The sequence below is a fragment of the Ornithorhynchus anatinus genome, chromosome X2 (genome assembly GCF_004115215.2).
Source record: "Ornithorhynchus anatinus isolate Pmale09 chromosome X2, mOrnAna1.pri.v4, whole genome shotgun sequence".
NCBI lineage: Eukaryota > Metazoa > Chordata > Mammalia > Monotremata > Ornithorhynchidae > Ornithorhynchus > Ornithorhynchus anatinus.
In genome coordinates, this window is record NC_041750.1 from 29,197,813 (window position 1) to 29,210,955 (window position 13,143).

Sequence of the window (13,143 nt, forward strand, 5' to 3'; positions counted from 1 at the left end):
TCTGTGCCTCAGTTACCTCATCTGTAAAATGGGGATTAAGACTGTGAGGCCCACGTGGGACAACCTGATTCCCCTGTGTCTACCCCAGCGCTTAGAACAGTGCTCTGCACATAGTAAGCGCTTAACAAATACCAACATTATTATTAGTAGTACTTATTGAGCGCTTACTATGTGCAGAACACTGTACAATTCGGCAACAGATAGAGACCATCGCTACCCAACAACGGGCTCTTATTATGTACTAGTCACTGTACTAAGTGCTGGGGTAGGCACAAGCAAAGCGGGTTGGACGCAGCCCCTGTCCCACGTGGAGACGCACAGTCTCCATCCCCATTTTCCAGATGAGGGAACTGAGGCACAGAGAAGTTAAGTGACTTACCGAAGGTCACCCAACGGGCAGGTGGCGGAGCCGGGATCCCCGAGGCAAGGGTCCGGTCCTTGTAAAGTCTGCAGCTTTACATCAAAGTCAGTAAAGGGGCATCAAAATCAATAAATAGAAATGCGTGTGGCTGCGGGGGCGCTTGTGCACGCGGGTTTCCGCGGGGGCGCGCCTGGGGGGGGGGTCCTGCGGGGGCGTGCCGCGCGTGCCCGGGACGAGCTGGAGGAAGCGCTAACTTGCAAACGGGCCGCGGGCGGTCTGCCGGAGAGCGCTAAACATCCAGTTTCTCGTCTGGGTAGGAAAACGAAAATTGCGAGGGCAAAATTCCTTCCTTCCTTCCTTCCTTCAATCGTATTGATTGAGCGCTTACTATGTGCAGAGCACTGGACTAAGCGCTTGGAATGGACAATTCGGCAACAGATAGGGACGGTCGCTGCCCAGTGACGGGCTCACGGGCTGGGCAAAATCAAATGGATTTTTAGCCAAGTGGCCCGAGGCAACGTTTTATGGTTTACCTGCTGGATCGGACCAGACCGTGGGAAAAACGGGAGGGAGATTGAAGATGCCGGGAGAGCGATGCCTTCCTTCCCTCCCACCCCGGGGAAAGTGGAAATTTAGGAAAAAGCCTCTTTGAGGTTGCGGTGCGGCTGCGGGCGGGAGGGTGGCGAGCGAAGGGAGTGCCAACCGTGCCCGCCGTTGGGGGCGGGGTACTGGGGGGGAAAAAATCTACTTTGCATCTGTGAAAAGGGAGTGTTTTAACCGTCCGGGGCGGGGGGGGGGGGGGAGGAATTGATGCGCGCGCGCAATGAAACACCCAATCCTAATAAGTATTGAGAAAAAAAAAAGTCTTTGGAAATGTATTACCGTTCGTGAAATGATTGCGAGTGGGGGAGGAGAGAGAAGAGGGCGAGGCAGAGCCAGGCGCCTTCGCTACAAGTAGCGGGTTAAGCGGGCGCGAAGGGGGGCAGGTCTCCGAGGAATGAGCGCCATCTCCATCCACCGGGAGCACACTCCTTTTGGGGAGCGAGGACCTGGGCTGCTTTTGATCCTACGATGCAAAAGAGTCGACGGGGAATAGGAGCTTCAGCTCAGGTGGGCCTACGAGATGCGCGCTCTCTGCACACTCTGCCCTTCCCCTCCCCCCTCCCCTTACCTGTCATGTCAGGTGTTCCAATTACTGGTGCGTTTTTCGGTCCCCTTTCCCTCCTCCTTCCCTCCCCCTTCCACATTTTTTTCCTCCCCCCCCCCTCCCTGGGGGCTGTCTGGATGCGGGGTTGGGGGTGGGAGCTGGGACCCAGGCCACCCCTCCCCTCCCCCTGCAGACCGGAGGGAGGGAAGGACCGGCCCCTTTCCTCAGGGGTCCCTAGTCTAAAAATGCCCGCTCTGTGCCCCGCCCCCCCCAAATCCCCGAGCATCGTCATCCCTGATTTCCGAGTCTGGCCCATAACTGGGGGGCACCTGACCGCTCTGGCTCCGGATCGTCTCGTGTCAAAGGGGTTCAGTATCGACGCCCTTCCCCACCAAAAAAATCCGATTTTTTTGGAGGTTTCGTTCCCTTGCAGGCCGGCCGGTCAATGTCAAAATTGCCTGAGAGTTTATGACACCCCCCCCTCCCAACACACACAGACACACATACACACCCACACACAGACAGGGCACCCCTCCAACACACAGATACACACACAGGGCACCACCCCCCCAGACACACACACACGGCACCCCCACACCAACACACGTAGACAACACACACACAGACTCCACATAGACAGGGCACCCCTCCCCCAACACACAGAGACACACAGACACACACAGACAGGGCACCCCCTCCCCACCAGACACACAGACCCACACCCAGAGGGCACCCCCGACCGGGACATGTGCCCTGGAAAATTCCTGATTCCTCCGCGGGCAGGGCAGAAATGGGAGTCTTCCTCCAGGACCAGAAACGTTTTCGACGGAGAAGCGGGTGAGGAGGGGGTCGTTGGGCGGGCGGGGGTCTTCTCGCTGCCCAGTTTCCAGGGCAGAGTTGGCTCCCTCCTCTCTTCTCTGGCCGGAGACATCCCCACCCCTTCTCTCCCCTCTCGCGTCTTGTGGCGAAGGGGGCAGGGCGTTTGGTTTCCCAAATATTCCTGAAGGATTTTCCTGGCGGTGGGGCGGGGGGCGGCGTTGGTCGGGACTGTTGGGCAGGAGAACGGCGGGTCCCGAGCCGTCGCTCCGGGGAGGCCTGGAGGTCCGTCCCGGGGTCCGTCCATCCGTCCCGGGGGGGGAAGGCACCGCCCACCCCCCGACCTAAGTCTCTGCCCGCCCCCCACCGTGCCCTGCCCCGGCTGGTCCCGGCCTGGCTGGTGCCCTGCCCCAGCTGGTCACTGCCCCGGCTGGTACCCTGTCCCGGCTGGTGCGCTACCCCGGCTGGTACCCTATCCCGCCTGGTGCCCTGCCCCTGCTCGTGCCCTGCCCCAGTTGGCACTCTGCCCCGGCTGGTCCCGGTCCGGCTGGCGCCCTGCCCGGGCTGGTCCCGGCCCGGCTGGTACCCTGCCCCGGCTGGTCCCGGTCCGGCTGGTGCCCTGCCCCGGCCGATGCCCTGCCCCGGCTTTTGCCCGGCCCTGCTGGTGCCCTGCCCGGCCGGTTCTCGGGCCGGGTCTTAGCTCTGGCTCCGCTCGCTGACCCGGACCCCCCTCGGCTGCCAAGGTAAGGCGGGCGGAGGAGGAGGTTGGGGAGTGGTCGGGGGAGGCACCTTTGGCGGGTGTGTGCCAGTCCCGGGGGAGCGGGCCGGGGCAGTCGGGGGAGGGGTTGTTGGGGTGTGTGTGTGTGGGGGGGGGTCCTAGCGGTTTGAATGGGGCCAGGGAGTGGGGTTTTTTCCCCCACCGCGGGGCCCCTGCCCCTTCGGGGTCAAGGGGAAAAAAAACCCCAAAAAACTTCAGCACCTCGGCCCGGGCCTTGGCCGGGGGTGACTGAGCCATCCAGGGGTTGGTGTGTGTGTTTGTGTGTGTGTGTATATATATATATATATGTGTCTGTGTGTCTGTCTATATAGATGTACACACACATATACACACACTCTGCCTCTGTCCTGGAGGGGGCTGAGACCCAGCGTCGCCCCCCACTTCCGCCCCCCTAGTCCAGCGCCGACCCCCACGATGCTCCGCCCCCCAACCCTTAACCATGATGACCCACGGTTAGAGAAGCAGCGTGGCTCAGTGGAAAGAGCCCGGGCTTGGGAGTCGGAGATCAAGGGTTCAAATTCCGCCGCAGCCACTTGTCAGCTGTGTGACTTTGGGCAAGTCACTTCACGTCCCTGGGCCTCAGTTACCCCATCTGTAAAATGGGGATGAAGGCTGTGAGCCCCACGTGGGACAACCTGATCACCTTGCATCCTCCCTAGAGCTTAGAACAGTGCTTTGCACGTAGTAAGCGCTTAAGAAATGCCATTATTATTATTATGACCCGAGCCGGGGTGAGGGGCGGTGGGGAGACCGGCGTCCCTCCCGCCCAGCCTGCAAAGGCCCCTCCTCCTCCGCCATCCATGCACGGTCCTGGGGGGGGGGGGGGGGGGGGGGGGGGGGGGGAGGGAGTAGGGGTGCCTGGGTCGACACCCCCCCCGCCCCCAGCCAGACCCAAACAAAACCAAAAAAAGCTGCCCTTCGCGAGCTGTTGCGGCTCTGGCTTCATCACGGGAATCGTGAAAACAACAACAACAACAACAAAATGTTTTGATGTATCATCACTCCACAGTGGGATAGGGAAGGTGAATGTCTCTGTGCCCGCGTAATGTGCTCACACCCCCCCTCAGCCCCATCCGTAGGTTGACATACCGCTTGAAGAAGTGCAAATTCTTATTCAGTCATTGCGTGTACGTGTCGCCCCGGACAATGGATTGTTATGACAATTAGAAACGGGAATGCCCGAGTCCCGCAGCGTGGTGCAGGCCTATGGATGCTGTCATCCCTTTCACTGTTCCGCAAGGAGGAATGACGTTTTGCGGTTCTTCAGGTTCGTGTCTGAGCCCCCGCCGCCGCCTGACATTTTAGAGTTGTCTAATTCTTACCGTTCGAGGCCTTTTTCTTGTGAGCTAAACTAGCACGAAAAGAAATAGCTGGTAAAAGATCTCCTTTGTGATCACACCGGATTCTGGGAGCAAAATGGAAACTGATCATCAGGAATTCATCAAATTCTGCTTGAACTTTTGTTGGGGAAAAAAAATACGATTGGCCATCTCTTTTAGGTGCAAATGATGGTTAAACATTGACTGTTCAAACCTTTAACATTATTATGAGACTTTTTTCCATTCCGTTTCATTTTCATTAATAAAAAAGCATATTTTTACCCTGGGCGTAATTACTCCATGAGGAAAATTGGTCGCAACCGCTCCAACTTTAAAAAAAGCAACCCAAAAAACTTTCCTGCTCTAAGTAACGTATTCCAACCAATGATATCGTTGTCGTTGCGTGCTCCGTCGGAAGTGTTTGTTTGGTGCCAGAATCAACGTGAGTCAAAACCTCTTGGCGTATGTGCATTCCATCCCATGGGGTGGGTTTTAGTGTTTTTGTTCAGAACAATCCATTCGCTTCCTACCCACACCCACACGGCAAGTTTCCTTGACGTGTGAGGACTTGGGTTTGGCTCCTGTGGCATGTGGGGAAAGGCCTCTTCCACATTTTAAATGTGTGAACTCTCTAGTAGTCGGGCACACGATCAGTACAGTCTGCCAAACCGGAGGTCACTTTTGTGCTAATACCTGCTTTGTTTCCTCTTCCACTGTGGGGGAAGACTTGCCACCACTTCTTCCTTCAGGACCAGAGCAGAGACATGGCTGAAGCATCAAAATGCTAGACAAGGAACAGCCATCTAACGCATTTTGTTTTCTTTCTTCCAGAAGGTCGGCGAGCTCGCAGCCCCCTCTCACTGAAGGGTGCAACTGCACGCGGGGTCTGAAGGGGACCTTAAGTAGGGGTCTGTGCCTTGGGCGAGCACTGGGGCCCTACCTGCCTCCCGTGCAGTTGCCGAACAGAGAGCCCTGCCCCCACCCCGATCTACAGGCCTCAGGCTCCCTCCCCTGCTTGGTAGGGGAGAGTGTGCCTCATCCACAGAGGCAGAAACTTCAGACGGATTGTGTGAAGGAAGAGGGGGCCGTCGGTCTCGGCGACAGCTTCTGCTGGAGTGGGGCTTCCCAGACAGACACCTCTCAAGGAGGCCAAATGCCCCTGATCGGAACCTGTGGTAGGATGGGAAATTGGGTCGTCTGAGCCTCGAGTCATCACTGAGCGAGAGAACATGGGTCCTGCCCTGCGAGGCCCCACAAGGCGTGGGTGCAAGGCCTGACTCTGGGAAGGACCGGCGTTTGACTTGGCTGGTCTTGCCACCACCTCCTTAGCTGTCAAAGATGCCTGATAACTACTGGGTTTATCTATGGCTACCACACTCCACTGGCCTTGTGCCTCTTTAAGCAGGGGCTTTGCCAGCCAAACAGCAGAAGACATCTGTCAGCATCCAGAGCTTCATCCTGAACTGTTACCTTTGGGGGCACCAAGTGGCCAAGGACCATTTGCTCAAGATGTGTGAAAGGGGAAACCATGGTGTGGGAGGTGGACAGGGGAGGCTGCGCCCGAGAGGGCGGGTTTCCGGCTCAGGGACTCTGCTTGGCCCTGGAGACTGCGTGTCCATTGGGAAAACACTGGAAAAATTGTAGCTGAATTACCACACTCTGTCAGCAGTAAACTGAAAAAACAGAACAATGACATAAATTTCAAAGGAATGAAAATAGGCACTTTATATTTCGGAGTGGCTCAAAACAATTTCTTTTGGTGGCTCGGTAATGGGTCATATTTATTTATTTATGTATTTATTGCACCAATGGGGTGTTAATGAAAAGGTTTCTTTTCTCTCTCAGAAAGCCGTTTGCATGAAACCAGCAGTGGTAGCAAAAATGGAACGCATCTCCCAAGTCTGGCTTTGATTCTAAGGCCTGGTCCCGACCCGATCTCAGAATCTTCTGACTGGACTCACAAGTCACACCCAATTCAGCATCTGACCTGATTAGTCTCCGGCTTGACAGCAGTTAAAAAAATCAATTTGAACACATCATTTTTAACTTTCAGAGCAGTTCAACCCTCCTGTAAGAATTTCCTAGTTTACTTGCCCAAGTGCCTGGTTCAATTCTCTGCCCACAGTAAGTGCTCAATAAATACCATTGATTTGACTGATGGATTCCCACTTGGTGGAAGTTAAAGCAAAAATCAATCAAACATTTTATAATTGTAGAAATCCTCACTGTACTTAAACATAATACCTAATGAATTAAAATAATGCAAATAAAATATTTTTAGAGAAAAAATATGCTGACTGTCTTAGGCTCCTGGAGAACTGAATACAATATTTAGATTTCTGACACAAACGTTCCCAGTAGGTCCTTGTCCACAATCACTCTTGTAAGAATTCTCAGTACCAGAACAAGGTTATTTAAAAACAGACTGGGACAGATTTCCTGAAGAGGGAGTCACAAGGGTTAGAGAAACTGGAGCATATTAAAAAGTTCTATGCTGCCCAGAAAAAAAAAATATGGCTCCTTTCCCACTGCCCTAGCTAGTCCCCAAATGATGTTTTGAATCCCACTAAAAAAATGCTGAAACCTCCAGGTACAACAACATGGAGGAAATTGGCAATGAGATACTATGCTCTCCTAGTCAAAGGGGAGCAGGAAAGAACTGGGTGCCAGGCTGGAGCATCAGTTTTACGTCGTTTTGGAAAGAAAACCTGCCACAGTAATAATTATGGTATTTGTTAAGCGCTTAACTATGTGCCAGGCACTGTACTAAGCGCTGGGGTGAATACAAGCAGATCGGGTTGGACACAGTCCCTGTCCCACGTGGGGCTCACAGTCTCAATCCCCATTTTACAGATGAGGTAACTGAGGCCCAGAGAAGTTAAATGACTTGCCCAAATTCACATAGCTGACAAGTGGCAGAGTCGGGATTAGAACCCACGACCTCTGATTCCTAAGCCCGGGCTCTTTCCACTTAGCCATACTGCTTCTCATATGAGAAGTGGGTGTTTGCATGGCAATATGAGCAACAGAGAACTGCACTGAGCTCTAGCTCCACTGCCCGGGCCCCTCCAACTGCCCTGCTTGGACAGGATGTTTCCAGCTGCTGGACGTAAGAGGTGCTTCTCTTCCCAGGCCCCCTCCACCTCCCTCTGGCACCTGCTTGCCCTCCCTCCCCAACATATATGCACACACCTGCACCAATGAGGCAAGGAGGCCAGAGGTGGAATCAGCATGCCCACCCTGGCACTGCCCTGCCCTCACCAGCTGGGGCTGCCCATGACCATGGTACACTAATGAGTCAATCAGTCGTGGGTTCATTGTCAGCCACACTGCCACACCGCGTGACTCTGGTCCCAGCCTGCCTCTCTCTCTTTCTCAGAGGATCGTCGCGGCTAAGGAGATCCGGGCTGGGTCAGAGTCACACAACGATGGAATTCCAGAAGCCCAGGGAAAAGTTGGTGGCAGAGTTTGAAAACGTTATATATACATATTTTTTTTTTGGTTCAATCTGTTGGAGGAGGGAAGAAATTCTCCTGCTGAATAGCTGTTAGTATCTATTTTACAAGATTTACTCATTTTCAGGTGCCTAATGTAGCCGCTAGCATGCACGCACAACAATACAATTTATATGGTAAATGGAACCGAATAATGGCTTCCCTGAATGTTATGGCTGCGCTGAAGGGAAATGTCACGGTAAATAGCTGCCAAATTATGGATCATGCCCAAGTGTCACAACCGCACTAAAGACAAATAGCACTAGAGGCTATTGCCACTGTGACGCTTCTGAGTTATGAAGAAGAGGAGCGGCCTGACGGGAGACTCTTTGTGTCCTCATTATAGCAAAGGGTTACTGGTGCCGATGCACTGAAATCCGGTCCGTGAGTCGGGGGGCACGGTGCGGGGGCGGGGGGTCTCGGGGGCTGGTTATTAATCTGTCCTTCTCGGATCCGGCAGCCGGCGCACTGGGAAGAACCTCGGCCTGACTTGGCTGTACACAGACAAACAAAGGAAAAAACCCAGCAGATTTTATGAATGTGAATGTGCTTGGGAAATGACTGGTAATGGAAAAATGTGGTAATAAAATAATCTAATCAAAGAATATTATTAAATTTAACATAGTATGTGTCTGAAAGGTCTAGTTGCTTCTTATGCAGATAGATGTGCGAAAAATCAGCAATAATGCACTTTCCCTCTCTGCAAAGACTTGAGGAGTAAGGACATTACCCACTAAATTGCTTCTTCTAAACTGAAGCGAATCCTGGTTTCTTTCATTTTAATGGGAGGGTAATAAAGATGAAAGACTAACATTTTAACTGATGGATCCCTTAAGCTACAGAATAGAAATTTATTAGGTTTCGAGGAGCTAGGAGAAATTCTGCTATGTTCCCCAAATTCCAGGTTAGAACAGGAGCCAGAGCAGGAAAATCTCCCATTGCTGCCTCCGTGTGCCCGGCCCAAGGCAGTGCCTCCCTTTTCCTGAGAGAGGCCAGGGGGAGGTGGGCAGGGTGGGGGAGGGGGTGTTGGGAGGGAGTGGTGGGAATGGGACAGGGAGGCGGTGGCGGGGGCAGCCCAGGACCTGAGCAGCGACGGCCATTTTTTCCATACTTGGCCAACCCGGGCTCCCAGTTAGCAACCACCTGGCTCTCTTGGGGTCCAGGAGCCCCTCCTTGTGCCTCCCGGGACACCCCAGAAGGACCCCACAAGCCAGGGCAATCGACAGTCTTTGTTTCAGAAGGGACTGGGACCGGAGCTGAGCGGGCCTGGTGGATTAATGGCTCTTCAGTTCTAGGGAGTGCGGTCTTCCCTCTGCGTCTGCCGGGAGGTCATCGGCAGGGCAGCAGGGGGGAGTGGGGCGCCAGGCCGCTCGCCACATGGAGGAGTGAAGGCATTTCGGCAATTAATTACAATTAGGCTGCTGCTTCTGAAAATGGCGATGCTGTTACTTCTCCTCAGAAAGAAAAGCCAAGCAAGGAAACACCGAGGGCCTCCGGGTTGTCCAGGCCGCCGTTCTCAGCCTCACTCATCGCAGGACCGAGTCAAGCTGCAGAGAACCAGGGCTGGCCCCAGGGATCCTGCAGCTAAAACGCTGATGTCATTTAGGCTGGAGAAGATTCCTCTGCAATAGGCAAAAACATTTTGCAGTGTCGCCTGGTGTGTCTGGGGTCACTCCGCACAGAGCAATGGCAAGTAGCTGCTTCTTATGAAACCAAACGCCTATATCGCAAACTTCAGGGAGATTCCGGCTAATGAGTGTGTAATGTCCTCAGTACAACACAGGACTTCTTTTTGTGTGCACGACCGCAAGATGCTGGAAAGTTGACAAGTGCTATCATTTATGACAGATGCCTGCCTTAGGGACCTGTTTCTTGGCTTCCTGTTTCTGGCTTTAATTTGAGAACATTTGTAATTGCCAGAGGATCCGTACCTGTCTAATGTTTTAACCTGTCCTTCTTGTTCCCTCTTAGCTGGGGCTCCCTAGTGGGGTGAGCGGGGAGGGTGAGAGGCAGCCATATTTCCCATAGAAAACGAACACCAAATTCCACAGCTCCGCCCCAGTTGGGCCCAACAAGCAGAGATCATAGATCTGGAGAAATTATCAGAACCAGTCCTGGAGTCAGGTGATGATGATGATGGCATTTGTTAAGCGCTTACTATGTGCAGAGCACTGTTCTAAGCACTGGGGAGGATACACGGTGATCAGGTTGTCCCACATGGGGCTCGCAGTCTTAATCCCCATTTTACAGATGAGGTAACTGAGGCACAGAGAAGTTAAGTGACTTGCCCAAAGTCACACAGCTGATGAGCAGCTGAATCAGGATTTGAACCCATGACCTCTGACTCCTCAGCCCATGCTCTTTCCACTGAACCACGCTGCTTCTCTAGAACTGGGCCTGGGACCAGGCTCAGAATTGGGCCCAGCCTCACATCTAGAACCAGGCTCAGAACCAGGCCTGGAGACAGGTTTGGAACTGGCCCAGAATCAGGCTCAGAACCAAGCCCAGAGTCGGGCCCAGAACTAGGCCTGAAGTCAGGCTCAAAATCAGGCCCGGAGCCAGGTCCAGAGTCAGACCTGGAAAATAATTCATTAAACATAGACGGTGATTTCCCCAAGACTAGAATGAGAAAGAGTTTCATTGATGGCAATGGGAATCCAACTAGCCTTTTTCACTTTGAGGTGACTGGTTTTTTTCAATTCTGTATCCAATTAAATGACTCTTTCCATGCCTTTATTTGAATTCCTGCTCCTGCTCCCATTAACTCACCTGGACTCTCCAAAATTGTATTGGGTCCAAATTTTTCTTGAAAATAGAACTTGCCTTTACTGAAGAGGGTGAAACGTGGGCCATTTCTTCAGGAGAGGATTTAGTGCTTATAAAGCAAAATCCAAGCGATTGATGAACGTGATTAACTGTTTTTACGATGTGGTCTTTCAAGCCAACTCTGAAGTCAGCCTTCCTCTCACAAGTGTTTAGGACCAAGTTACTCTTGCTCCTAGTGGGAGGCCCACTGACTCGGAGAACCTCCCTGGCTTTGCCACGAGCTGCCGGAAGCCTCCAGCGATCGTTGCCACCATTGGCGAGGGGCGCTGAAACTGTGGCCGGGACTCTCTTCCCGGCCCACTGCTGGCCAGAGTCACTCACCAAATGGGTCCCTCAGCTGGTCTTGCAGTGGGCCAAGGCTGAATCTCTTTTAGCGATCTTGTGGTCCGGCCTGGTCAGGGTAGACTTGGGGACCCTCACAGGCAAGCAGGAGGGCCTTCGCTTTCAAGATGCCCAGCTCTCTCCCTCCTACTGATCCACCCTTTTCTCCCACTACTCCTTGGCTCCCACACTTCACTTCATTCCTCTCAAGACAACCTACTCACCATCTGGTTCTCAACTCTCTGTCCACCACTGCCAACCCCTTGCTCACACCCTCCCTCCAGCCTGGAGCCTCCTACCTCTTCTCATCTGGCAGACCACCGCTCTCCCCATCTTTCAATAGTATTTGTTGAGCGCTTACTATGTGCAGAGCACTGTACTAAGCTCTTGGAATGTACAATTTGACAACAGATAGAGACAATCCCTGCCCATTGACGGGCTTACAGTCTAATCGGGGGAGACGGACAAAAACAAGACAACTTAATTACGATAAATAGAATCAAGGGGATGTACACCTCATGTACACCTTGACCCTCCCTTCCAATCCTGATTCTCCACCAGTGACCCAGCACAGATCATCCAACACCCTTGACTCTTCCCTCTCCACCCCTAATTCTCCCTTTAATGATCAAGTAAGGACTTTACTTTCTCCAACCTGCTGGGGTTTTTTGTCTTCAAGCCCACCTGGCATTGCACACTCAAATCTTTTTCTGTTTTTTTCATATCTTCCTTTCCCCCGATCTCATGCATAAGCAACATAAGCTTTCAATTTCACATAGAAAAATCCTCTCCCAATAGTAACTGCTTTTTTGACCATTGAACAACTACTTCCCCAGGAGCGGCAGCGATGTCAGAGGCAATCTCATTTCGCAGCAAAGCTCATTCCTCCCTGGCCTCCGGAACAGTGGCGCTTCCTTTCAGCAGCGGAAATTTACATTGGGAAATTGAATTGTCTCCTTCAGGGTTTTGCTCCAAGAAACTTTTGGGAGAATTACCTGCATCGAGACGTGTCACAAGGCTGACCAGAAACCCCGGATATCACCCTAGTGCCCTGGATGGTTCTGATCCTCTAGGATCAGTGGGGTAAAGTTGTTCCACTTGCTGAAATGCCTCCAAACAATAGCAATAGCTTAGTGATTGCTTCTCTCTGTGTGTTTTCTATAATGCAGCAATGTGTCTGTCCCATGGTCCTCTGAGCTTGATGATGACGCAGTCAGAGAGATGAGATCCATGCATCTGAGCTTGGGCGGACAGGCCGGTGTGTGACATATTCTGGCTCCCACAGTGTGGGCTCTTGAGGCTGGATCTGGCCAGCAGGCCTCCTTGTTTCTCGCAGGGCCTGCCTCTACATCCTAACCTCCGTGAAGCCTCTGTTCGTCACTACCAAGAGCGTCGCAACATACACAATAGAAGTAAAGCAGCATAGTCCCTGCCCCCTAAGGGTTTTCATTCTGATGTGTTCCTATCCCACCTTTGTTAACTGAAAAACATGAGAGTGCTCCCAATTGCCTCCTCACTGATTCTCAGCCAAACTGGGTGGTGGACTTCACCCCTGACACCAGCACGTGCCCCGCCTACCCTCTCCACCTGGCTGTGGCTGGACAGGGCAGCCTACTGGCCACCACTACCCTCGTTTTGACGGATGTTCCCAGCCCTCGTGGGCTCATGCCTTCTGACACCACTATGCATTCATTTAAAACTGGACAAGAGGGCACAAGGAGACAAGTAAACATGCAGCTCGATGAGGCCTTTGTCTTGAATTCAAAACGCATTTTAATTCAGGTGTTTGCTCTCAGCAGTCGAGGGAAATCAGACCCTGATGCCTGTGTGGGAGAATGTGGATAAAAGGCAGGGAGGCAGCTTGCTTCACAGGGAAGTTGTGGCAGAGGGCTGGCAGGAGACGCATCTTGCAATCGAGCTGAGCGGGAGAGGAGAAGCCAATCAAATGGTGGAGGAGCCCGGCGTGGCACCTTGTCATTCCAGTGGAGGGAAGGAAGCACGCTTAATTGCCGCTTGCCTTTCAAGATGACTTTCCACCAACAATCTCTGTGTCACACACATGGACACAAGTGCACACACAC

At 52.9% G+C, this 13,143-nt stretch overlaps 1 protein-coding gene across 1 annotated transcript; it reads left to right on the forward strand.

The window, feature by feature from the left end:
* The first annotated feature begins 1,358 nt into the window (after positions 1-1,358).
* LOC103171414 (translation initiation factor IF-2) lies at positions 1,359-6,710 on the forward strand. The gene is made up of 3 exons (XM_029053399.2): positions 1,359-1,434; positions 2,674-3,067; positions 5,253-6,710. The coding sequence occupies exons 1-3, from the start codon at positions 1,359-1,361 to the stop codon at positions 5,620-5,622; spliced, it is 840 nt and encodes a 279-aa protein (XP_028909232.1). The 3' UTR covers positions 5,623-6,710.
* The last annotated feature ends 6,433 nt before the right edge of the window (positions 6,711-13,143 follow it).

Excerpts from the sequence above, each read along its gene's own strand:
- LOC103171414 (XM_029053399.2), top strand. The coding sequence starts at position 1,359 with ATGAGCGCCATCTCCATCCACCGGGAGCACACTCCTTTTGGGGAGCGA. Across the intron at positions 1,435-2,673 it reads GCTGCTTTTGATCCTACGAT|TCTCTGCCCGCCCCCCACCG; the intron begins GCAAAAGAGTCG and ends CCCCGACCTAAG. Across the intron at positions 3,068-5,252 it reads GACCCCCCTCGGCTGCCAAG|AAGGTCGGCGAGCTCGCAGC; the intron begins GTAAGGCGGGCG and ends TCTTTCTTCCAG.